The sequence below is a fragment of the Rhamphochromis sp. 'chilingali' genome (assembly GCF_963969265.1).
Source record: "Rhamphochromis sp. 'chilingali' genome assembly, chromosome: 20".
Classification (NCBI taxonomy): domain Eukaryota; kingdom Metazoa; phylum Chordata; class Actinopteri; order Cichliformes; family Cichlidae; genus Rhamphochromis; species Rhamphochromis sp. 'chilingali'.
In genome coordinates this window covers 21,322,463-21,347,963 of record NC_137947.1, presented here as the reverse complement: position 1 = coordinate 21,347,963, position 25,501 = coordinate 21,322,463, and the positions used below count along the sequence as shown (strand labels likewise).

General features: G+C 40.5%; 3 protein-coding genes across 7 annotated transcripts; 2 read left to right on the top strand and 1 right to left on the bottom strand.

Annotated features, from left to right (window-relative positions):
- The first annotated feature begins 3,774 nt into the window (after positions 1-3,774).
- On the top strand, positions 3,775-8,342 carry dnajc9 (DnaJ (Hsp40) homolog, subfamily C, member 9). The gene is made up of 5 exons (XM_080869268.1): positions 3,775-4,120; positions 6,944-7,084; positions 7,361-7,615; positions 7,801-7,887; positions 7,983-8,342. The coding sequence occupies exons 1-5, from the start codon at positions 3,947-3,949 to the stop codon at positions 8,094-8,096; spliced, it is 771 nt and encodes a 256-aa protein (XP_080725394.1). The 5' UTR covers positions 3,775-3,946; the 3' UTR covers positions 8,097-8,342.
- On the bottom strand, positions 8,343-19,425 carry fam149b1 (family with sequence similarity 149 member B1). Of its 4 annotated transcripts, none has more exons than XM_080869259.1 (16): positions 18,921-19,425; positions 16,770-16,886; positions 15,925-16,069; positions 15,172-15,320; positions 14,851-14,994; positions 13,812-13,973; positions 13,557-13,741; positions 13,318-13,460; positions 12,609-12,677; positions 11,979-12,091; positions 11,426-11,650; positions 10,670-10,793; positions 10,408-10,533; positions 10,126-10,207; positions 9,456-9,593; positions 8,343-9,305 (listed from the first exon to the last, which is right to left on the bottom strand). In XM_080869259.1, exons 1-16 carry the CDS (start codon positions 18,965-18,967, stop codon positions 9,223-9,225), a joined length of 2,052 nt encoding a protein of 683 aa, XP_080725385.1. In that variant the 5' UTR covers positions 18,968-19,425; the 3' UTR covers positions 8,343-9,222. The 4 variants fall into 4 exon arrangements, with proteins under 4 accessions (XP_080725385.1, XP_080725386.1, XP_080725387.1 ...); XM_080869260.1 differs by having other exon boundaries at positions 10,670-10,745; XM_080869261.1 differs by lacking the exon at positions 12,609-12,677.
- Positions 19,426-19,614: 189 nt separating this feature from the next.
- On the top strand, positions 19,615-25,373 carry ecd (ecdysoneless homolog). Of its 2 annotated transcripts, none has more exons than XM_080869264.1 (14): positions 19,615-19,885; positions 20,071-20,294; positions 20,403-20,520; positions 20,684-20,771; positions 21,851-22,029; positions 22,322-22,514; positions 22,688-22,816; positions 22,919-23,044; positions 23,135-23,220; positions 23,318-23,421; positions 23,832-24,090; positions 24,302-24,369; positions 24,469-24,674; positions 24,778-25,373. In XM_080869264.1, exons 2-14 carry the CDS (start codon positions 20,090-20,092, stop codon positions 25,012-25,014), a joined length of 1,998 nt encoding a protein of 665 aa, XP_080725390.1. In that variant the 5' UTR covers positions 19,615-19,885; positions 20,071-20,089; the 3' UTR covers positions 25,015-25,373. The 2 variants fall into 2 exon arrangements, with proteins under 2 accessions (XP_080725390.1, XP_080725389.1); XM_080869263.1 differs by having other exon boundaries at positions 20,052-20,294.
- Positions 25,374-25,501: the final 128 nt, after the last annotated feature.

Here is a 25,501-nt window from a genome sequence, read left to right as displayed (position 1 = left end):
CAAAGTAAGGTTGAAATATAAAAAAATTTACTTTACATAGACATTAATCTGCTGATAGATTTTTTTCAGGAGAAAATAATATAAAAAAAACAATGTTAAAAGGGGTCATTTATATATGGCATTATCACTTCAGACACAGCAGCTTTAACATCATTACACAATAATTTGTCTGCAGCATCACCCGTTAACCTCAATCTTAGCATTTGATCATGCTGTGATCATATTTGAATGAGAGGATGGATTTAAATTATTAGCTAGCAATAAGGCTAGCAAGCTTGGTAATCAAGCTCCACCCATAAGCTGTACAGGTTCAACACCTGCTAAATAAAGATGACAGCGATACTGAGGTGAGTTGTTGAGAATATCAACTTTTCTGTAGGTAAACACTGTTGCATTTTTGCCACTGAGCTGCTGTTAGCTGCTGTTGGCTCTTGTTAGCTGCTATTAGCCGGTGTTAGTGAAAATTTCTTTGAAACAGATCAAACACAATGTGAGAGTAAAATCAAACCTTTAATAAGAGGAAAAGCGTGACTTTTAGGACACTCAAACCTAACATTAGCTGACATAGCGTTAGCTTATAACCAGCTGTTGTTGCATAGCTGGCATTTTCAGTTGACCAGATGGGTTGCATGTCTAATCCACTAAAAATAAGTAATTGTGACAATTTGGGGGAATAAATAAGCATGTTTATGCACATTTGCATGTGTCGGAGCCCTGACTTCATTTAGGAGATGAGGCTTAAGGTGGGGAGGAAGAGAATGGTGTGGAAATGAGAAAGAAGAGAGAAAAATGAAAGATGAGTTGGAGAAGGAGAAAGACATAGTGAGGAAGAGATGATGACAATATAAAAGTTTCATTTATTAAATATTCATCTATAGCTAGGAAAGAGCTATTTGTGATCTTTAAATCAAAAGTAACTTATAAGGCGTCCTGCATGTAGGGTGGTCTCCACATAAAACACAAATGGCATTTCAAGTTTTTACAACAGATGCAGCACTTGCAAAGGAATACAAGAGACTGATGCTGATTTAGCTTTGATTGGTGGGAAATGGAGAAATGCTAAGCAGCTGTGGTAAGACAATAAGGGTTTATTCAAGAGAAAACACAAAGCCTTGCTGGTTTGTGGTAGTACCAGTGAAATGCACACATAAATACACTGAGCATGTTTACAGAATCAGTTTGATGAAAGACGTAGTTACATAGTAACTATGAGAACAGCATTGCTTTCTATCTAATAAATAAACTAAAAAATACTTACTTTAAAGTTTAAAGTATTTAACACTTTGCATAATCATAAACATGATATTACTGAATCATAATTAGTGATTTATTGATGTGTATATCTCTTAAACATTGTATTGTTAATGATTTTAATCACTTATATTATTATATTATTAAGTAAAGGATCTTGAATATGCATCTGCCATGCAAAAAGAAAAGAAGAAGACAGCAGAGATTTATGGATGTAGTGAAGGAGAACATGGAAAGGGTTGGTGCTAGGAAATGAGGGTCACCACAGCTGAAGGAAGAAGAAGCCTTATATGCATTTAATCTAAAAAATAATAAATAATGAAAGCTTTAATGTGTGGAGTACAGAGTGCAATAATAGTTAAAAGTAACAGATAAAATACATTAAACTTGAGTAAAGTATTCTTCAACCTTCTTCAACCGCACATCTTCAACCTTTCCCTCTCTCTGTCTGTAGTCCCAGCCTGCTTCAAAATGGCCACCATCGTCCCTGTACCCAAATCCTCCACCATCTCCTCATTGAACGACTGGCGACCTGTAGCCCTGACCCCCATCGTAAGCAAATGCTTCGAGAAGCTGGTCAGGGACTTCATCTGCTCTGCACTACCCGACTCACTGGACCCTCTACAGTTTGCATACCGCCACAACAGGTCCACTGATGATGCCATAGCCCTGACACTACACACTGCCCTGTCACACCTGGAGAAGAGAGACACGTATGTGAGGATGCTGTTTGTAGATTACAGCTCAGCATTCAATACCATCGTTCCCTCGAAGCTGGACAGGAAACTGCAGGATCTAGGACTGAGCAGCTCCCTCTGCAGCTGGATCCTTAGCTTCCTGTCTGACAGACGCCAGGTGGTCAGACTAGGCAGCATCACCTCATCCCCCATCACACTGAACACTGGTGCTCCACAGGGGTGTGTACTGAGCCCTCTCCTGTACTCACTCTACACCTACGACTGCACAGCCACTAACAGCTCCAACATCATTGTGAAGTTTGCGGACGACACTACAGTGGTGGGTCTTATCACCAATGGTGATGAGACGGCTTACAGGGAGGAGGTCAGCGCCCTGACCCACTGGTGTCAAGACAACCATCTCACCCTCAACGTCGCAAAGACAAAGGAGTTGATAGTGGACTTCCGGAGGTGCAGAGAAGTACACACCCCCATCACCATCAACGGCGCTGCTGTGGAGAGAGTGAGCAGCTTCCGGTTCCTTGGAGTACATCTGGCTGAGGATCTTACGTGGTCAGTACACACAAACAAAACAGTGAAGAAGGCCCAGCAGCGCCTCTTCTTTCTCAGGAGACTGAAAAGATTCGGCATGAGCCCCCGCATCCTCAGGACCTTCTATCACTGTGCCATTGAGAGCATCCTCACTGGATGCATCACCACCTGGTATGGCAACAGCACCGCCTACAACTGCAAAGCTCTCCAGCGAGTAGTGCGGTGCTCTGAACGGATAATTGGAGGTGAGCTTCCCTCCCTCCAAGACATCTACAGGAAGCGCTGCCTGAGGAAAGCGGGGAGGATCATCAAGGACTCCAGTCACCCCAGCCATAAACTGTTCAGACTGCTTCCATCAGGAAGGAGGCTCTGCAGCATCCGGTCCCGTACCAGCAGACTGAGAGACAGCTTTTTCCATCAGGCCATCAGACTGCTGAACACGTCATAGACACCTCAGCTTCACTACTGGAACTTCAACATTATGCACTCCACACTGTATATAAATGCCACTTGTTTTGCACATATTCAACTCTGTATATTTTATATATTTTATTATTATTATTATTATTTATTTATTTATTTTTATTTATTTTTTTACTATTTAATTTGTAAAAATGTGTATACACACACACACACACACACACACACACACACGTAGGAAAATATTTAGTATACACATCCAGAAATGCATACACTATTATATATTGTACATATATTTATTAGTTTCAGGTTGGCCATTCTTGTATTTTGCTCGTTTGTGTTGTTGTGTTTGCACATCTCTGTTGCTTGTGGGGCTCGCACACAAGAATTTCACTCGCTTGTGCTGTGCCAGTGTGCCTGCACATGTGATGTGACAATAAAAGTGATTTGATTTGATTTGATTTGAGTTACATTCCAACTGGTCCTATCTATGTATTCATTTAACTGAGTTGGGGACTGCAAGATTATGGGTACTTTAGTTGTACTGTTTTAACACCAAACATGTATCGTGTAAAAATGTATTAACATTTATAGTTTATAACATACTGGCAACACATTGAAGATGTTAAGTACATGTATACACACTATAAATACTATCTGAAAGACGTTTGGAAAATAAGTAAAGAAAAAAAGTTTTAAAAAGTTGTTCAAAACTATCTTTCCCCAAAGGATAAATCTTGTGTTATCTCTTGTGTAAAAGTGCGCAAGTTTTGTGTGAAAAAGAAGTCATGAAAGGCCTCATTACACATTCTGATAATGTCGGTCACGAGATCCAATCAGAAGACGTTTCTGTACGTTACGCAAGCGCGTCGATGCACGCAGTGGTCTCTGTGACAGGCTAGCGCGCCAAATTGATGTTACCGACAACAGAAAACAAATTAATGCTTAGCTAGCCACAAAACTACCCAGTACACGTCGCGGAGAGTCTTAGGACGAAATTGTTTTCCTGTCAAAGCTCAGACTGAGGCACCTGGTCCGCTGTCAGGATGGGTCTGCTCGAGCGTTGCCAGGAGCTTTTTAAGACCTCAAACTTGTATGAGGTTCTGGGAATCAACAAAGAGGCGACAGAGGCTGAGATCCGGAGGAGCTACTACAAAGTGTCGCTGAAAGTCCATCCAGACCGGGCTCCTGACGACCCGCTGGCCACAGAGAAATTTCAGGTGAACGCTCGTTGTTGTTGTGACAACACACATACACGCAGAGATTAAGCTAGGCTTGCGAGCTAGCTAACGCAGCTAACTGTAGTTGCCGTGAATAATCTCGCACTGTGCCATCACAGACTTCACCCCAGTAGCATCCAGTCGCGGGATTTGGACATGCGTTTGTGGTATCTACATGATTACAGAGATGTTTTGAGCATCCCCCAGTGATACTGAATTTTCACAGTAATTCAGGTGCAAAACAGACTCGTTAGGTAATTTATATCCCCCCTGTAAACTGAATTCAACACTTTGCTTACTACCTCAAATAGAACCTGTATTAGAAAGTCAAGCAGGCTAAACGAAACAGTTGAGAAACTAAGTCTCACATCTATGGTGAGAGCCATTATCCACAAATGGAAAAAACGTGGAACAGAACCTTCCCATCAAAGACTCATCCAGGAGGTAAAAAATAACCCCAAACAACATCTAACGAACCTCACTTGTCTCTGTTAAAGTAAGTGTTCATGATTCAATGATAAGAAAGAGACTGGGCAAAAATGACATCCACTGGAGAGTTCAAAGGCGAAAACCACTACTGATTAAAAAGACCACAAAGGCTCATGTCACATTTGCAAAAAAAACAAACAAAAAACATTGTAATGATCCCCATGCCTTTTGGGAAAATATTCTGTGGACTCGCTAGGCAAAGTTGAACTTTTGGTTTGAGTTACATCAGGGTGTAAAACGAAGACATAATTTCATAAGTATGATATGACGTTATTGTGATGGCCGCTGCTGGTTTAGGACCTGAATGACTTGCTGTTATGGATGGAACCATGAATTCTGAAAATGCAGAAAGTCCTGAAGGGGAATGTGTCAAGCAGAGACAAAAAGAAAAAAAAAGAAAAAAAAAAAACAAAGATTATGCAGTGGCCTAGTTTAAGTCCAAACTTAAATCAGATCCAGATGTTTTGGCATGACATTAAAAAGGCCGATCATGGTCAAAAACCTTCCAATGTGGCTGAATTAAAACACTTCTGTTGTAAAGAAGAGCGGGCCAGATTGCCTCCACAGTGATGTGAAAGCCTCATTGCCAGTTATCACAAACACTTGATTGCCATTCTTGCTGCCAGTGGTGGTTAAACCAGTTATTAGGTTTAGGGGTAATTACCTTTTCACATAGGGCCATATAGGTTTGGATCGGCTTGAATTCCAAAAATAAAAGTATTTAAAATAGCACTTTGTATTTATCTGGGTTTTGTCTAATATCAAAATGTGTTTAGTGATCTAAAAAATGTCAGTGATATGGGGGGGGGGGGGGGGGACAGAAAACAGGGGAGGCAAATACTTCTTGCAACAAAACTGTTAATCTAGTGTTGTCAGGTAAAGGCACTTGCTAAGGTATTGGAAGTTATTGACCATAATGAATTAATGAATGACTTTAAATAATAATAATAAATTTTATTTTAAAGCACCTTTCAGAACACTCAAGGACACTGCACACAGCAGAATAATAAAAACAAGCATAAAAGCAGACAATTTACAAAATCATATAATGCAAAACATAAAACAGATTTAAAATAGCAGAATGGAAAAGGTTATGTGGGATAAGCTATTTTGAACAGGTGAGTTTTGAATCTAGACTTAAAAAGAGAAAAGGAAGTAATATTTCTTATATCAGGAGGTAGGCAATTCCAAAGTCGAGGAGCAGAGCAGCTGAAAGCCCTGCTCCCCATAGTGGCGAGGCGGGGGGAGGGGGCAGAGAGAGAAAGAGAAGAAGATGATTTAAGACGCCAAGCTGGAATGGTGATCTGAACCAAATCAGCGAGATATGGAGGGAAGAGAAGATGAATAGCCTTACATGTATACAAAAGTATTTTAAAATTGATGCGATATTTGACCGGCAGCCAATTAAGCTGTTGCAGGACAGGGGTGATGTGGTAAATAGATGGGGTCCTTGTGATAATAGCAGAGTTCTGGACACGTTGAAGCTTATGTATGGACTTTTGGGTGAGACCAAAAAGAAGTGAATTGCAGTAATCAATCCGAGAAGTAACAAAGCTATGAACAAGAATAGCAGTGGCATGTGGAGTGAGAAAAGGATGGACAAGATTAATGTTGCGCAATTGGAAATATGCAGACCGAATAACATTATTGATGTGTGAATTAAAAGATAAAGTCCTGTCGAGGATGACACCCAAACTTTTCACACATGGAGAAACAGAGACCGGTGAGTTATTGATAGTAACAGAGAAGTTATTAGTTCTGGATAATGTTGATTTAGAGCAGGGGTGTCAAACTCAAATACACAGTGGGCCAAAATTCAAAACTAGAACAAGGTCGCGGGCTAACATTAATATTTATTGAAAAATATCTTCCTCCAGATTTAAGAATTAATCTCTTCTTATGGACTCAAACAAGTTTTGCTGAAAAACTGAATGTGGAACAAGCAAAGCTTAATACTAAACAATGTATATATTAGCTGTATAATACCAGTAGGCCAGCTCTAATAGTAATTTGGTATGGCTTCGCAGGCCACATGTAATTAGGCTGCGGGCTAAATTTGGCCCGCGGGCCAGAGTTTGACACCTATGATTTAGAGCCTGCCAAAAGAAGCTCTGATTTATTTTGGTATATGAAAATGCCTATAATATAAAGGCTGTGGCAGCATCTCACAAATGTCTCTTGTCTAGTTCGTATATGTATATATAGGTGCGGCATTTTACAGACTAATATCAAGTAATGGCCTCAGTTCATCAGTGTTTCAATGCACCTCTAAATCAGTGTGTAATACCATAGTTTTCAGTAAGAGTTGTATTTTGGTGTGAAATGTCCCTACAGGTGTTGGGAAAGCTGTACGCGGTGCTGAGCGATAAGGAGCAGAAGGCTATTTACGATGAGCAGGGAGTGGTGGATGAAGAGTCTGACGTCCTGAAGCAAGACCGCTGTTGGGAAGACTATTGGAGACTGCTTTTCCCAAAGGTACCAGAGCACAGAGTGATTTTTGTTTTTTCACTAACATGACTCACTAATGAGTCACAGTGAATGTTGTTTGTCTGTCTGTGTCCTGGGATGATGTGACACCTGAAGCGAGTCACTTAGAGGAGGAGGTTACAGCAAATATATGGTCAGACTACACCTATGCATAATAGTAAATTGATGCAAGCATAATATATTTCAATTTGTTTGTTTTATTATTAATTCATTAATGTTCATATTACAACATTACAACATGCTGTCTTTCCACCCACCTCATAGATCACAGTCCAGGACATACTTGAGTTTGAGAAGACGTACAAGGGCTCTGACGAGGAGCGACAGGATGTGATCAAGCTTTACTTACAGCACGAGGGAGATATGGACGCCATCACCGCCTCAGCTCTGTGCTGCTCCCAAGAAGATGAGCCCAGGCTGTGCAGCATGATCCAAGATGCCATCGATAGTGGCGAAGTAACAGCCTTCCCAGCTTTTACTCATGAGACCGAGAAGAAGAAAAGGGCCCGGAGGAAGAGGGTGAGAGATGTGTTGGTGTTGAATCACAACTTATGTGCAGGGTTTTGTTTTGTTTTTTTGCCATGATTGTTAGATGGCCAAAAGTACTTGTAAAACTTTAATCATTGCTAATAATTTGTAAGAAATGAGTACAAAAGATAAGGCTCCAGCATCTTTGAGCTTAATGATTGCACCTAACCTTGCAGGCTGATAGAGAGCGCCAAGAAGCAGAGGAAATGCAGAAAAAGATGGGGCTGGACGACCAGGATGACAGTCTTGTGATGATGCTTAAGGTGACAAATGCATGTGCAGATGTTAGAAAGTTTCAGGGGTATAGCTTGTTTATCCTCTGACTAACTTTGCTTTCTTCTTGTTTCCTTCTCTGCAGCAACGACAGCAGTCCAGAGAGCAAAATTTTAACAGTTTCCTGTCTGACCTGGAAGCAAAATACTCCAAGAAAAGTGCCCCAAAACCCCAAAAAGGAAAAAAAGCAAAAAAGTAAAATGTTCTAATATTAGTAGATACAATGTATGTAAGTTCTGGAAGATAACCACATTCACAAAACAAACAACTTTGGAAGAACATTCATATACACAGTTGTACAGCTGCATTCTGTAATCATTGAAATGATCAGCCTCAGTAGCTTTTATGTGACGCTGTATTTTGTCTCATTTGTTTTTTCTGTTAATCTTAAAAAATAAAAAAAAGACCCAAAAAAACCAAATAAATCCAGTTATGTAACACATCATTGCTTCACAGCGTTGTTTATTTATTTATTTTTACAAAACAGGTTAAAAGAAAATGCATTGCAGAAAATTGTTGACTTTTTTTCAAGCTTTGTGGCATGGCTGTCTGATAAATGATCCTGAATACATATAAATTTACCTTTTTGCAGTAACCCTGATGTTACCTGTCAAAGCACCCCCACTTGGCTTAGCTTAGATTTAAAAACGTTACATCCCGTAAAATGTTTTGTACATACGTGACAAGCTATTTACAAATAAAGTTTTATATCACTGCCTCTTATGTTCCTTTTGCTGTCGTGTCATGCAGTTTAAAACCCACAGCCCCTCTCGTGATTTAAAATAAGCTCGTCTTTTTGTTTTCCTTCCTGTGTACGATGATATGCAAAGAGGCTATGGATAAATGCTTGTCGTGTCCCTATAAAAGATACAGTACCAAACTCTCTGATTTAGCTTCAGAGAGGAAAAAAAAAGTGCTTTTTATCCTCTGTAATCCTGTCGGGATGAATGTGTTATTCCCTGCATAGTGGGTTCCTGGTACAACAACGCAGCACAGAGGATAATATACAGTACGTTCACATATAAATAGATATATACATATTTACATCATACATGAACTAAGGTCTAAATATGCAGCTCATACTGTACATGAAGATGGAGTTATTGTTAATAATTATTTCTGTTTGGCAGCCTCATAAGCTGATTTTTGAAGTACAAAAATAGGGGTTTAACAAAAATATTACAAAAGCAGCATAATATGAAAAAAAAGAACCTGCTACTTCTGTAAAACAAAACAGTTCAGTGGGCACGGATGCTGCAGAGCATTGCACTTTGTTGCACTTTAATAAAGATGAGTGGCTCAAAAGTCTGGAGTTTAGAGGCAAACTACAAGCCAGGTCTGCTGGCTCTGGATGAGATGCCTCCTCGGGTGTGAGACCGAGACGGGACTGACGCAGGCACCAATGGAGCTGAGAGGAAGAATTTAAAAAAAAATTATAATAATTTTAAGTTAATAAACAACCTTAAAACCGTACTTGCTGCTTCAATCTCCCGCATTTATAGTTCAGTTCTGAGGCCCGAGTATGAAAGAGTTTCATCAGCCACTTTAATCTACTGACCTGGGACAGGGGCTTGCGGGTCTGGCTCCTCTTCGTCTTTGATGGGCGAGTGCCCCAAGGGGTGGTGGGAAAATGAGTCCAAAAAAGACGAGCTGCTGATGCCAAGACTGATGCCCGTCACACCGATTCCAAGGGAGTCTGGTGCAATGAAGGAATAAATGAATGCATAAGTTATTAGGCGATGTGCTACGAAACGCGCCTTAAAGTGCATGTTCAAAACAGGAAACGGGCCGAGAAAAGCAGGAGTGTTAGCTCACAGTATCAGTGATTCACTTTACCCCAGGATGAACTGTTGAAGGTTATGAACTATGAGAGCAAATAAAAATGATTGTTTTATTGAAGTATATCCACACACTGAGTCCGCTATAACAAGCAGTATGATAACAATACTGCTTAGCTAAAACTTAACTAGAAGAACAGTAAAGGACGAATGAATAGAACAGAGCTAAAAGTAGCAGTGAAATGAATGGGATTGCATACATACAGAAGTGTATTAGCCTTTTTTAAACAATAAAATCAACTTTTATTTAACTTTAAATGAACATATTTTGAACATGAGTAGTCGAAGAGGCAGATATAGTCTTACAGAGTGGCGTTCGGTAACCAGGGCAGTGCATCACATCAAAATTTTTAATGGTTTCTTTTCAAATATTCAGGCTGAATTTCTGACCTGTGCCCACAGAGGCTCTGCCTGGCCGCCCCTGCCCAATGTTGTCCAATACTGTGAAGGATCGACGGTATGGAGTATCTGACTGAAAGCAAAGTGAGGTGTCAAGCATGCTTACAATTCAGAATGTTAACCATACCAGCGAATAATATAGAGTTACTGATGCCATTGTGACCCGATCTACAATCTAATTACTGGAAAATAAAAAAACATTACAGGACAGCTTCTCTATGGAGTCAGAAATGAAATGACTGTATTTTCTCTGATGATTAACCAGCATCTCACCCTGTAAGTGTGGGTTGTGTTGGGGCGAGAGAAAACGTCCAGTAGGTGGTGGCGATCCCTCGGAACTGAGCTGCCAGCTTTGTCATTTATAGCACTGTGGGCACGGCTAGATGGGCCCTTCTGGCGCTGGAGGGATATTTTAAAAAAGAAAAAGAGAAAAGGGCACAAAGTTGACTGTCTGGCTTTATCTACATTCATAAAACACTCTCTCTAGGTTTACTGGCACATTACTTAATTATCTACTTGGTGAGAGTGCCTGTACCTGTGCAGTTTTAGATGGCTGCCCTGAGTAAGATGAGTCTGGGTCTCCGGTGCTAATGGGCGGAAGGAGTGTGTTTCTGCTTAGAGGCAATGGTGGAGAGTTCAGTTGGTCACTGGCTGTGGGTCTGTGGATGTGTGGATGAAGACAGTTTTGTCATTTTATCCATGCTTCATTAATAGCTCCCCTTTTTTTAAAGAGATTTCAGAGGGGTTACTGTTAAACCCATAATAGAAGAGAGGATAAAGGCCTAAAGTTTAATTTACCTTTTCTGGGCCCTATGTGCACGGCTATTTATTGTCTAGATGCACATAGACTGCATTTCGTTGCCTTGGACTTGTGACATGTGCAATCACAATAAAGTTGAATTCTATTCTATTCTATTCTAAAATCAAGTTTGTTGAAAGCAGCCACAAATATGTGTCAGACAGAACTAAACTGAAATCAGTCTGACATCCCAGAGAGCAGTTTACACTCTGATTTTCCAACATACTGGGTGCTTCTTCATATGCTGCACAATAGTTATACATGAACAATCAAGCACTAGTCAATCAGTGTGGAAGCTCACTACCCGACAACATCTGACAACAGGCTGAGTCCTGCATGTGGCACTGCCACAGCCATAAGCTGAAATGGAGTCTGTTCTAAAGGCAAGTTCTCTCTACATCTGCAAAACTTCACAGGGTGTAGGAGGGAATGAGGAGAGAAAAAGGGAGCAATGTAGGAACTGGGGTGGGTTCTCATGATGTTAAAACTCACAGACGTGTCCCGCGGATGAACTCATCCATGGATCCCACTGCGCTCGACTGACTCGGATTGGGAACAAGAGGCAGGAGGGTTCGGGGAGGAGGGTTCCTGCGTCGGGCCGATTGTGCTGGGCGGGACAGCGAGGAAGAGCTCTGCTCCAGGGGTCGGCGAGGGCGAGGTTTGTTGGAGGGGACCGCGCTAGATCCCGGTCTGTGAGACGCACGCTCTTCTGGCTCCCTGAGTGGGAAGGAAAGAGAGCAAAACACGTTCGATGAATAGTCTGTTTGCAACCAGCCAACTGGCTGAGGACTCTGCCAAACAAGGTGTTAGGACCAGGGACAAAAACACTGCATGAATGATGCTCTGTACCTCTTGTTCTGCAAAATGTGTTTTTCAGTAAATGGAAAACTGCAAGATATCTTTGTCTCTTTTCTCTGAGTTAAAGATTTAAATCACATATTAGAATTCAGAATTGTGCTAAAATTAATTTCCCTGTTTGTTTTTAGTTTTTTCGTTTTTTTTAAAGCCACTGCTCACAGGTTAAGACAGTAATATGTGATCATACTGGCTTCTATCCGGCACACCCAGGTTCCTCTGCTGAAGGGGGATGCTGTGGATCACGATGAGGTCGTTCAGGTTGTGCTGAGTCGCGGCTGCTCCTACAGGGACTCTTCCAGCCTGGGGTTTGGTGTGAGATGAGTGACAGATAGTAATGAGACAGATGGGATGAAAAGTAAAAGATGGAAATGATTAAGGGGTCAAGGAGGGGAGGGAGATAGGAGGGGACAAAACACATAATATAAGAAGAGGCTAATAGGGCTAGTTATTTCCATATGTATAGTGCAGAAAAATTGCCAAGAAATGGTTATTCGTCATGCAGTGATGTAAGGAGGGCCCCATATTTGCTATGGCACCAAAAAGACAACAGTCATAACACTAAAAATGCAACAAAAACAATAAGTAGCAAAATAATACATTCCAGCACTCTCCTAAAAAAGGAAGGCTCTAACTACAGTTAAACTTGTACACGTTTAAAGTAAGTTGCAGGTAATGAAAAAGATAAACAGATGGCGACGCTTCAGTGTTAATCAACAGTCACAAACACGTTTAATCTAGAGGTGAAGATAATGAGCCGCTGTGGACGGCATGCACACAGCACGCCACCATTTTGGCTCTAAGTGAGGGAGTTACATACACTGGAAGGCCTTTTCTGCTTTTTGGATTTCCGCCTGGACTTGTGCTTTGAGCCCCTTGACTTTGTGTTCTTTAAGTGAGAGTAGAAGAGGACATGTCCAAAGAAAGAGACAGTGGATAGAAAGGAAAGGAAGGAAGAAGTGTAAGTGAGAAAGAGGGTAATAAGAACAGAAGAAAAATGGATAAAAAAATAAAAAAGAATGACCAAAAGAGATGAAATAAGACAAAATACATTGGCATGGTGAAGAGTGGAAAGTGAAGAGGGAAGAAAAGAAAACAGTTAATGAACTGGAAGCGCTGAAAGAGTGAAGAGCAACAGGCAGAGGTAATAATTAAGTGTGAACTCTGGAGGAGACACATATGACTCTAGGTAAAATGAGTCTTACCTCAATCCATACAAAAAATGTATTCATTAACTCTATAAGACTAAACTTGCCAATTCAAATGACTTCTTTTCAATTACTACATTGTCATTATTAAAGTGAAAAAGGCGCCACATAATAGCGACACTTTTTTAAATATACAAAGGAAATCTATAACTATTTATGTTCTTCTATTATAACATAGTCACTTAGTTTGATGGCATCTACTAAAAGGAAAAAAAAATTAAATTTTGACCCTCCTGATAGTCATGAAAGTGAAACGAGGCCCACAGTCTGAACTCCCTTAGACGCACCCCGGTTCCTCCCATTACTCCTCAGACCACTGACCTGGAACTGCATGCCAGCTGTGAGTGGGGGCACCCGGCTCTGGCCAAGTTTGGGCAGCATCGTGGGCAGCGTGGAGAGCAGCATAAAGGGATTCTGGAAATCTTGCTGCACGGGGCTCAAGTTCCCAGAAATATTTTCATCATCTGCCAATGACAAATTTAAAACTGTTGTGCATAAGAATGTCGATTTGTTAATTAGAGTTCAGCCTAACGCATGCAAACCAGTCAAATTCAGCCTACGTGAAGTGCAGCATTCCCAGTGGCGTTGAACCAGCTCTTTCATGCAGCCAATGAGCTGCCGCCACACATCATCAAACAGCAGATCGAGAACAGCGTGGCGGCGACACCGGTATGGTGAGACTGGGGGCAGACATTTATGCCTCCGACTCGACTCGGAGCAATCCTGTTCCCACTGGTCATCCTCCCTGCAGAAATAGGATCTTATAAGAAAATGAACAACACATAAACAGCAATTCTGAAAACAGAGTAACTTACAAGTCTGTGCTATCAAAAGCAAGATATTCCTCCATCTGACCCTCTAGTTCAGTCACTCTATTCTTGTTATGGCTGCCAATGCCGCTGGAGGTACCAGGCTGAGCGTCCAAGTCTGGTGAATTGGATCTGATCAGATGTGCTCTCCGGCCCTGCACATTCAACCTTACCCCCACCAAGAGAAGACGAGACTTAGTTAAACAAGGTCATTTCCATAAAAACTAAATCCCTCAAATTCAGCAGACAACCACATCTTGAAAAGTAGAATTAACATAATTTTAATATGTACAAACAGGCTTAATCTAATCTCTTTTATATCAACTCGATTTACGGAAAAACTAGTTAGATAGCAGAGCAGCCTAATTCCTACTAGTCTATCAGTTAAAAGTGTGAGTCAAAGCATCATTTTCTCAGAACCATGATACCCACCATGACTTTGGCTCAGATTATTAATTAAAAAGCCAGAGGATCTAGGTCACAAAACCAGAGTCAGCCAGGACTCCTCTATAATTGATGCAAAAACAGGAGTAATCTGGACAGCCAACATCCACTCAAGACAGACAGACAGAGGCATTGCAGTTTTTCTTTAAATAATAAAGCAAGATATGGCTCTTTTGGGCTTTGAACATACATAACTGCTGTAAACTGTTCCATAGTTAGTTAGTGTTAACAGAGTTTATTGACAGTAATGGCTGATAATTCTTGTCTCTGCTGTTTCAGAGTATAAGCTGAAGACTGACTGATAAAACAAAGTATAATGTCCATTTTAAGCGGCAGTGACAGGCTGTTCTGAGTAACGTCTGACATTCCTTCAGCCAAGAATGATAAAAGCGATAACATATCAGCCATAATTATGTGGACACAAATCAAACATAACAGCCTAAGATACTATCTAAACTCCACCCTCCAAGATAACGCTAGATCAGATGGTGAGATACCACTCACACACGCAGAGATATCTTCGTATATCTGAGAGAGATGCAACAGGTGATCTCTAACCTTATGTATCGACTCAGTGCAGAGTTGAGACTTTGAGACTTACTCTGTTCCTTCCCTGTCTTTCTCCTGGGGTTTAACGCTGCTTTCTTTGCCCGCTGACAGCCTGCTGGAAGCGCTGCCTTTCCCTGAGGTAGTATACCATTGGAAGCCTTCATCACTGGGACACAGCAGCTGAGTCCCCAGGATACTGAGTGACACACACACACAATGAATATGTAAAACAAGTGTGATTCTGTAGAAGAATGGAACACCTTCACAGGTTTTTCTCCACAATCAGAATTAGTCTTTGATCCCACTGCTGCCCCATTTCATTGGGAATTTAAAAAAAGGGCTGGCAGATGATAGGAGACGGCGGATTAAATACCGAAGATGAGGGAAACGTGTGGCCCACTGCTGACATTCATCCTGGAGCCCCTGGAGTATCCCTCCCCCACTGCCTCTTCCCTCATAAAGATCTTTGTCGATCTCCTCAAACATTTGCTGCACCTGCCGTGATGCCGCCTTGTCAAACTCCTATGGGACGGAAACAGGAACACAGGAAAGAGAGTTATTCTTCACGACTAAAACTCCCCACATTTTACTTACTGGCAACATATCGCTATTCAATGCAAGCAACAACGTGCATGATAATTAGCTCCTACTCTCTTGAGGTGCATTCAAGTGTCAAGTTGTTCATATCATAAAAAAAGGTCAGGGCGGAGAACGATGTATATTTAAAAGATGTCTCTTAACTGAGAGTTTTTGCTTCTCAGAAGCAACTTGAGGACAAAGAAACTAAATAAATCATTGAGTCCTAAAAAAGTTTTGTAGAAACAGCTTGGTCAAGCAGAATCAGACTTTGTGTGTACAAACAAACATCCACTATACTATATAAATACTGTGTTCATCTGTCTTCTTCTAAATGTTTCCACAAATTTGTGAAAAAGAGGCAAATGTTAGTGATTAAATGAAAATCTAACACAGGACTGCAGCAATGTGTTTGTGTCTATAATAAGACAACAGAAAAAAAAAGAAGAAAATCAACATATCTAGTGTTTTAGTGTGCACAGTGTGTACATCCTTTGTTTTACAGACAGAGTCAGGCTGGCATCAACAGTTTTCTCGTGAGCAGACTTACATCGTAGCCCCAGGAGAAAACAGAGCTCCTCTCGGTGGAGATGCCAGTACCCGTGGAGCTGTGAATACCTAACCAGGACTGGCTGGAGTCTACTGAGATGACAGTGGGGCACTGAGAGTGGCCTGAAGCAGCAGATGTCTCTGAGCTAAGCACAAAGACAAAACCGTTATGTAGCCTGGCTGTAAAATCAATGTGAAGAACCAAATGCCCTATATGAAGTGTCCTGTGTTTCTAGCACTCGTTCTTCCTTTTCAACACGCGATTTCTCTTTTCATCAGTTTTTCTTGTACCAGAAGAAACGGAAGAAACCAACAACTTGTATAATCTGAAAAATAAGCCTCTGTTACTCCGCTGAGGGAATCGAACTGGTGTCAGCTGCTGATATTATCAAGGTGGAAAGTGTAGGCCAAATGTCAAGGCAATTGAATATTCTAACAGGCTGCCTCATATTTTATTCTTTTAACTGCGCATCTGAAGGAGGCAATGTGATATGAATTAATCCACTGCTTCTGGGTGTCACATAGCAAGAGCCCTGAGAATCAGTTGTCTGCTCAAGATGGTGTAACATTACAAAATACACAAGCATGAGAATGTGTGTATGTGTGACTGGTTGCAGGCTGTTTTATTTCAGCCTTATTCTGGTGTTGCTTAGGTTTGTCTGCTTACATAACAGCCAAGAAGCAAGGCTTGACTACTCTGCAGTCATTTTGTAACATACTCTAGGCACTTATTTGAGCACAGAGTTTCTTAAGTACCACTGTCTTTGTTCTCACACAGATTTCAATACAATACTGTAACAAGCCTGGCGTGTGAGTCCTTCTGCAGAATGACCAGGACTCAGTTACCTGTTGTGCGCAGAAGCAGCTTCCTGCAGGTCATGGAGGTAGCACGGAGGGGTTTGGTTGTTGTCTGCTTCTTCTGGAAGAGGATGGTGGTCAAGGCTGCTTCGAGACAACCCACGACTGCAATAAAGACAGATTTAGAGCATTCAGTGAAAAAGCAATCAACAAAAGAGTGTGCAATTGCATTTTGGGATGCTAGGGAAGGATATTAATATGTCAGCTCCAACTACCAAGTCTGAATCTGAACACTGTGTTGAAATACAATAGAAAAAAGCATGCATGCAACTAAGGTGTGCAAAAGCTCCATTACCATGAGTCTTATTAAAATTATTTTTGCAATGAGAAACACGGCCTTTATAAAAGGGAATGATAAGGTCAAAGCAGATTACGATGGATCTAAAGGAATCAGATGTAGAGTCCCTATTATAGTCACTGATGAACTTATGGCACATATACAGTGCTGTGAAAACTATTTGCCATCCTTCCTAATGGCTGATTCAGATCATCAGTCAAATGTTAAGATTCGACAAAAATAACTCTGGTAAATACAACATTGAGTTTTTAAATGGATGTATGGGTAAAAAAAATAATTGCTCCTAAACCTAATAACTGGCTTTGCCACCCTTGGCAGCAAGAACTGCAATTTAGAGTTTGTGTTTGCGATAACAGGCAATGCTTAAAATTCACTAGGGAAGAATTTTGGCCCACTCATCTGTGTAGAATTGTCATAACTCAGCCACACTGGTGGTTTTTTGAGCATGAAAGGTCATGCCAAAGCATCTCAATCAGATTTAAGTTCAGACTTTGACTAGGGCACTGTAAAACCTTAATTTGTCACCTCCATTCAGAATGCATTTGCTGGTGTGTTTCGAATTATTGTTCTGCTGCAGAATTCATATTTCCATCAATTATGCTTCATCTAGGTCCTGGGGCAGTAAAGCAGCCCCGGACCATCATACTACCACCACCATGTTTGAATGTTGCTGGCAGTTCTTTTTATGAAATGCTGAGTTAGTTTTACACCAGATAAAACAGGACATAAACCTTGTACAACATTCAACTTTTGTCTCATCAGTCCAAAGATTCTTTTCTCAAAAGTCTTCATGAAGGGATCACCAAGATGTTTTCTGGCAAACGAGATGAGGCTTTGTTTCTTTCTGGTCAGCAGTGGGTTTTGCCATTGAACTCTCCCCTGCATGCCATTTTTGCCCATTTTCTTTTTTTGTTGTTGTTGCTGAATGATGATCACTGATCTTAATTGAGACATACGAGGCCTGCAGTTTTCCAAAAGCCTTAGAAATGGCATTATCACCATTTCCAGAATAAAAAAAAATCCAGTGAATTTGTTTCTCAGCTGTTTTTGAGTTTATGTAGATTGTGGCTCAGTGTGTTGCTTTTTGAGATCTTTTGAGATCTTTTCACCCACTTACTTAAATTATTTCTTAATTCAACAGGTCTGGCAGTAATCAAGACTGGGTGTGGCTAGTGAAATTGAACACAGCTTTCCAAACAATGTGGTTAATTTATGGCATAACAAAGGAGGGCAAAGACTTTTTCACACAGGGGCAGGTAGGTTTGGATAGCTTCCCCCCCCAAATAAATGAAATCATTTAAAAACTGTATTTCACGTTTAGTTGAAATCTAAATCTTTGTTTAATATTTACTCATATTTGTCTATTTTTTTGCTGCACTGTAATATGACAAGATGACATGAAGAAAACAGACACCAGTGAAAACAGCTGGAGATTATGTGTTTTTTAAACATTACACTGTGATTACACTTGATTCCATTGTATCTGCCCATAGTGTTGGTTTTGTATCTCTTATTGACTCAATCTCATTAAATAAATGTCTACATTTCATTCTTATGGCTTGACAGCTTTCTCTGGAGAGAAAATAAATAGAGTGGGTGGTATGAAATAAAAATGTGACAATCAGCTGAGCTGATTGCCATGTTCACATTGCATCTGTCTAAAATAGACCACGGGCAAGCTGGAATATCGCCACATCGATCAACACAAATAATCATTTTTACTCTTTCTGTCACTAGTGTAGGTTAACAGTCAATCATCAAACCCCCCTCCACTGAATAATAGCAGCATTCAATAACCGTTAGGGAAGGAAAAAAATAAAGAAATTATGTCAGCTACTCACATCTCGAGTTTGTGCGATACAGGTCTCCGGCTGTATCGTGAAATCATTCTCCTTTGCCTCCGTTTTATATGCTCAAACCCTCTCCTCTCCTCCTCGCCTCCACTTCCAGGACGCTCAGGGAACGGTTCAGATGGAGCTCTGACATTTCCTCTAATATTAGCCCGCAGATACTCTGGATAGAGACGCTGTTTCTTAACGGCTGCAGCTAAGCTACGTCCAAAAAAACTAAGCTAGCTACTGGTACGAGGGTGGCCAGATTATTAAAAAAGGCACAAATAGCATCATACAATTTCCACATTCCCTCATAAAATAATACTTGGTTTACTAAATGAGCATATTAGGTAGCCCAGAAGTTCACTATTAATTACGTTTCTCTTGCTATATATATATGTATATATATACATACATATTTTTTTTTAATGAGTGTTTAACGTTATTGGAGCAAGCTATCGCCAGCTCATAGGATATTCTTTGCTAAAGCTAGCATCACCACCAACAACAAAAATAACGCGGGTGTCATGGATACGCAGCTTTGTTGCCCCGAGGGATCGCGGGAAATGTATGTCAGGCCAACTAAATGTTTCTAGAAAGCCAAAGGCTGCATACTTCAATTCCCAGCATTCATTGCAATAGCAAGTTGCGTTTATAAAATGTATTCGCCGGTCCTGTAATTTTAACTAAACGCAAGATGTGTATTCATCACATTTAGTGGAAAATTAGACTTATTATGTAATTTGCATTTATGTAAAGTAATGTAAAGTATTTTTTGAATCGGTAAAACCGCTACAGAAACAGAAGGTAGGAACTCTGTTTATTATCTGTTTGGCGAGGACGACTGGAATTCGTCGTAGGACCTAAACAGTTACAGATGGCGTGAAAGAAACGTATTTAGGAATAACCGTAATAAGAGCCGCTCCAGAATATACTAACACAACATAACCAATTTAAAAGGAAGACAAGACAAGGTAAGGCCGAATGAAGCTTTCAAGAGGTTGTCGTGACAATCACTAGTAAAACGTTGAGTTTATCTAGAAGCCTACGATTTCCTCTCTTTATTTCCATCTAAATTTAAAGTCATAATATAAAAGCAGACATTTCCGACCTTTCATATGTCTTTCCACATCGCTTTAGCGTCGTATCTTTTCATTAGGTCTTTTAAAACTGCTACTATGGAAGCTCTGCAGAGGAGAATGATTGAGGAGGACATGGTCCAGTACAAGCTCTTTTTGATCCAGCCAGGCAGCTCTTCTTCACAGCAGACTGAGGAACGTCTGACACATCTAGTAGAGGAGATTTTGGCAAAGGTTGCCCCTCTTCTGATACAGTACATCTGGCAGCATCAGCCAATCAACCTCAAGTATCACCCTGAGAAAGGTAGAGCTTTTTCAGCACCCCAGAAAGGAAGCAGCATGCTGTATGTCTTTACGTGGTTAACACTCGGTACACACACTAACGGCTGGCGTGTATGGATCTCATTCACAGGAGGCATTCCTGCTCACATTGGTGGAAGCACTCAGTTTGGAGACAATGTTGAGGACGAGTGGTTTATCGTTTATCTCCTGCTGCAAATCACGGAGGCTTTCCCTGAGCTTGCAGCAAGGTAAGGGGGATCCTGATCATAGTTTCTAAATATTTATAAACTCAGAGCAGAGTTTGCACAAAATAATAAAACAAAAGTATCAATAAATAAATAAACACACCCTATTAAAATTCTCACCAGTCATTTATGTCTTTGTTTCCAAAATAATTGTTTATATGTGCAGAGTTGAGGATAATGATGGGGAGTTTCTTCTGATTGAAGCAGCAGATTACCTTCCTAAGTGGCTGAATCCAGACACAAGTGAAAACAGGGTGAGTTTTCCACATGACATGGCAGAGTTGACAGTACTGGAAGCACTGTATGTTTAAGCCCAAATAATTCACTGCCTCCCACAGGATACTACACAGTTATAAACTGATCCCCAGGCAAGCTTTAGTTTCATTTTAGACCTCCCTACTGATACGTTGAAATGCAATTCACAACACAAGGGTTGTATGTCAAAATAATTTTCATTTTAAATAAAAAAACAGGAATGTTAACTTTAATTAGTGCTTAAAATGGTTGTCTGTAAAGACTTTCTCATCGGTCAACTCTCAGAGCTTAAAGAAAAAGGCTTATTCCGTAATGAATGACTGGCAAGAGCCCTCCAGCTATTAAGGGCATCTACCTCCAACTGTACCTGCATACGGCCCACGACATCATCGAGAATCACAGCCATCTGGCACACCAACTAATCTGCTTGTTTCCCATTAAAGAACAGTCTTTCTTATCAACCAAGTGTTTGGTCAAGTGTTAATCTCATTGTCATCTTCAAGTTTGGACAGAAATGATCTGACACTTTACTGCAATGCAATGTGCATGCCAGGTTAAATAATCCCACTGGCACTACTGCGTACACTTGTCACTGCGCAATTTCTCATGTGTAGTAACGCTGCATACTGCACGCCTATAATTTTAAGAATGTGTATCCATTTATGACTTTTAAAAATTCTATTTCTGACTCTAATAGTATTTTAATTTTAAATTTAAATTGATTTAGTGTTGTTTATTTTTTTTTTAAATCTTGTTAAATTTTTAGATGCTTGGTGACTTTTTTCCCTCATCTTGTTAAGCACATTTCATTGTAATGTTGACTCCGTGTTAAGCTCAACTTACAATGCACCCAATTGGATAGAATTACTTATCATCATGCTCATTTTTGTTTGTTTTCAATTTGACTTTTCCTGATTAAAGTTAATGCTTAAGTGGAATAAACCAAGCCTGGAATGAACAAGCTTGAAAGAAAACATGTAAAGACTTACATGCACAGCCCTTTTAAATTTTGTTTACTTGACACTGCCAATTTTTTGCTAAGTGTAGGCTTTTTTGAACCACTCCTTTTCTTTCTCAGGTCTTCCTATACAAGGGAGAGTTGCATATCCTTCCCTGCCCATCTAAATCCACTTCAGTGGGCTTTTCAAAAGATGTGGTACCCAGTGTGGCACAAGCTCTGGAGCTACTTTACACCCACCCAGAAGTCTGTCGGGCAAGCTCCAAGATTTCTTTAGCACTGAAGAAGAGACTAGAGGGGTAAGAGGGATTCCACATATAATCAATATTCAGTATTCAAAAGCAACATCATGATAAATACTACTGACAAAGTAACTCTGCATGCGTCAACTGGCACTCAGCCTATTTCAGTTACATAGTTTCCTTAGGGATAAATAGAGCATTCTGATTCTGTGGTTTCCAGCTGCATAGACAGGGAGAGCACTGGCTACATGATATTGGCTATTTAAAACATCAGAATACAGGGTGCTGAATCACTGTTGTGTACTAGAGGAATACAGTTTTGTAACATATTCTTTTTCTTTCCCCTCAGGTATCCAGGGAAGATTAAATCTGGCCTCCACCGTGCCCACTGCTTCATACCTGCAGGTATTGCCACTGTGTTGGCACAGCGACCAGACCTCATTGCACCTGCAGTTTCAGCATTCTACCTGCGGGATCCAGTAGATTTGCAGGCGTGTCGAACCTTCAAGACGTTTCCTCCTGATACACGAGTCCTCACTTTGGTAAATACATCCATGTATATCTGTACTTTTTAAAAGGTAATATCTTTGTTCAGAACTGTTCTGTGTTGTTTTATAAATGCTTATTTTATGTACAGGACTGTAATTAGTGATTTGTATTTATTTATTTTTTGGGAGGGCGTCTGTTTCCCCTAACCTTGAATAAATATTTTCAGGTGACGTTCACCCGGTGCCTGTATGCCCAGCTCCAGCAGCAACAGTTCACCCCAGACCGGAGGAGTGGTTTCACCTTACCTCCTCGTTCTCATTCCCAATACAAGGCTCATGAGCTTGGCTTGAAGCTGGTGATTCATTATCTATCTTTGTACTTCGTACTTTGTACTGCAGATAACAGGGTTGTTTTATTATGTAAAAGTCATAATCTTGTGCTCATGCTGTACTCCCAGGCCCACGGCTTTGAGATCCTGTGCTCTAGGTGCAGACTGCCTTCATCAGAGCCTAATGCCCCAGTCAGTTGTAACCCACAGTGGAAAGGCTTTATGGAGAGTTTGAGTAGGAATGGCTACTTCCATGTATGTCACTTTTTTTCATGCATGCACTTTCATGCATTTATCTTTGGAGCGCATTTTTAAAAAATGTGTTTGCACTGTTGTCAAATGCAGGGAGAACTGGAAGGTTCAGCACGTTACAGAGAACTTACAAGATCAGCAGAAAACTTCTTCAAACAGTCGGTTGCCTCAAAATCAAGGTAAAGACTTAAGCTGTTCACAGTGTGAATATGTATGCCAATGTCATCTAAGATATCTATTTGAATGAACCTTTTGTGTGTGTGTGTGTTGCCTCAGTGCTTTGTCCCCAGGTGAGGAGGTTCTCCAGCTGCTGCACAGCTGCGAACCATTCAACTTGGAGGAGATGAAGAAAAATGAGTCACAGCTCCCCCAAGAGGACAGTGAGTGAAAATCATGTCTAGAAACTGGCAAAATCTTATTTAAATAATGTGTGAGTGTAAATAATTGTCTTTCTTAATACTGAAAGACATTAGTCACATTTGCCAAGTGATCCATGAAGGCACAATGTGGGGATACTTAATTTAGACCTCAGTTAAGTGTAATTTTCCTAGCTAGGGTAAGAACACCTGTCTGTCTCTGGAAGATTTGTATGTTAGTTGTTAAGCATTGTAACTTTTATATGACCTTGCTAGAAAGTGAGCATTGCCTTTGTCTATCTCAGCCACCTAAGATTCTTTGCCTTGTGCCAGTTTCTTTCAGTGTCTGTCCTTTTGTTATGCTTCCCTCATTTTCTCCATTTTTTTCTTACAGACATTTCCCATAATTAGTTTTTCTCTTTGTCAACCTCCAGGTGATAGCTGGCTGGATATCACAGATCAGGGTTTGGAGCAGCTGTTGCAGGAGAGAAGTGGGGGTAGAGCTGATGTTGGCAGCCAAAACTTGAGTTCCACCAAACAGAAACAGCATGCCGGGGATGCAGAGGAGAGGGGAAAGGAGAAGGAGGACAACTTAGAGGAAGAGGAAGCTGGTTACAGCCTGGTAGCTATCAGTCAAGGGATGAAGAACTTTCTCAAGGCCATGTCTTCGCATGAAGGTGCAGAACTGCCCTGGTGAGACTAAGTGACTTTGTAATCTTGTTGATTTTTGTTCATATTTAGCCAAAAATATATCAGATTTTAATATCCATATGGATGTAGTATGAGCATAGTTTTCCCTTAATGGTCTCCCTGAGCTGTAAATTGGTATGTGTATATTCTTGCAAGCCTAATTTATTTAGGCCTACATTGTCATACTGACAGTCTTTTTCCATTTCTATTCCAGGAGCAGTGCAACCCAGCCTTTTAATATTGATCCAGACTCAATGGCCAATGCACTGGGAAGACTACTTGGTATGTAATTTGCCAACAGTGAAATATGTGGTATGAACTTGATACAATTTTGTTTTTAAAATCATTAATGAATTTGTCTTTTTTTTTCTTTCTTTCTAGGAGGCAAAGACGAAGAGCTGGATTCAGATGATCTTGATGATTCTGATAATGATGATGATGAGGAGGAGGTAGAAGAGAAAGAAGATGGCTTCTGTGGTCAAGCAGAGATGAAAGGAACAGAAACTCTGGACAGTCTCAAAAGATATATGGACCAAATGGATGAGGAATTGATGAAGACTAATGTAGGACAAAGCTTCAAGCGAACGGTAAACTCTCGTAACACGCCTTCCTTTGCTAAGATAAAAACTATTCAAAAGATATGCGCAGGACACAGGTGTCACCCTAAACCTATCTTTATCGTATCTGCAGAATTACAACAAGGCAGGAGCAAGCGGCGACTCCTCTCACCCTTCTGCCAGAGATGATCTCCCAAGGGATAACAAACTGGAGGAGAAAGAGGAGGAGATCGAGCCCTTAGATGTGGATGTCAATTTGGTCACAAACTTGCTGGAGTCCCTCAGCTCCCAGGCTGGGCTGGCAGGACCAGCTTCCAATCTGCTGCAGAGCTTGGGCATACATCTACCACCCAACTCTGATCCCGCATAAAGGGCAGGAAGTAGAATCAAATAATTTATATGTGTCATTTGACCTAATGAGATGTGGGAAGTTAACAGCACAGGAAAGACCAGCAGCTAAATAAATAAACACCAGACACAGTGTGCTTGAGGGAAGCACTGAAATTACTTGTAACACAGATGAAGTTAATATTTAAAAAAAAAACTTAAATTCATCTGTTTGAAATTACAGTTAACTGAAAGTGAGATTTTGCAGCAAATGAGCATTTTTATCAGGTTAACTGTAAATTTTTAATACCTGTTGCTTTGTGTCATTGTTGCATGCACTTATGGTGGTTTTTGTTCTACTACAAAAAATATTTTTCTAAATAAAGCCATTTTTCATTCTTATTTTTTATTCAAATTGTCAGCATAATTCACATTTTCTTAGCATATTCAAGTGTAATTTTAAAAAATGATGCATATAAACATTTTACAAAAAGCTCAAGAATGACTAGGAAGCAATTTGGCTTCTAATA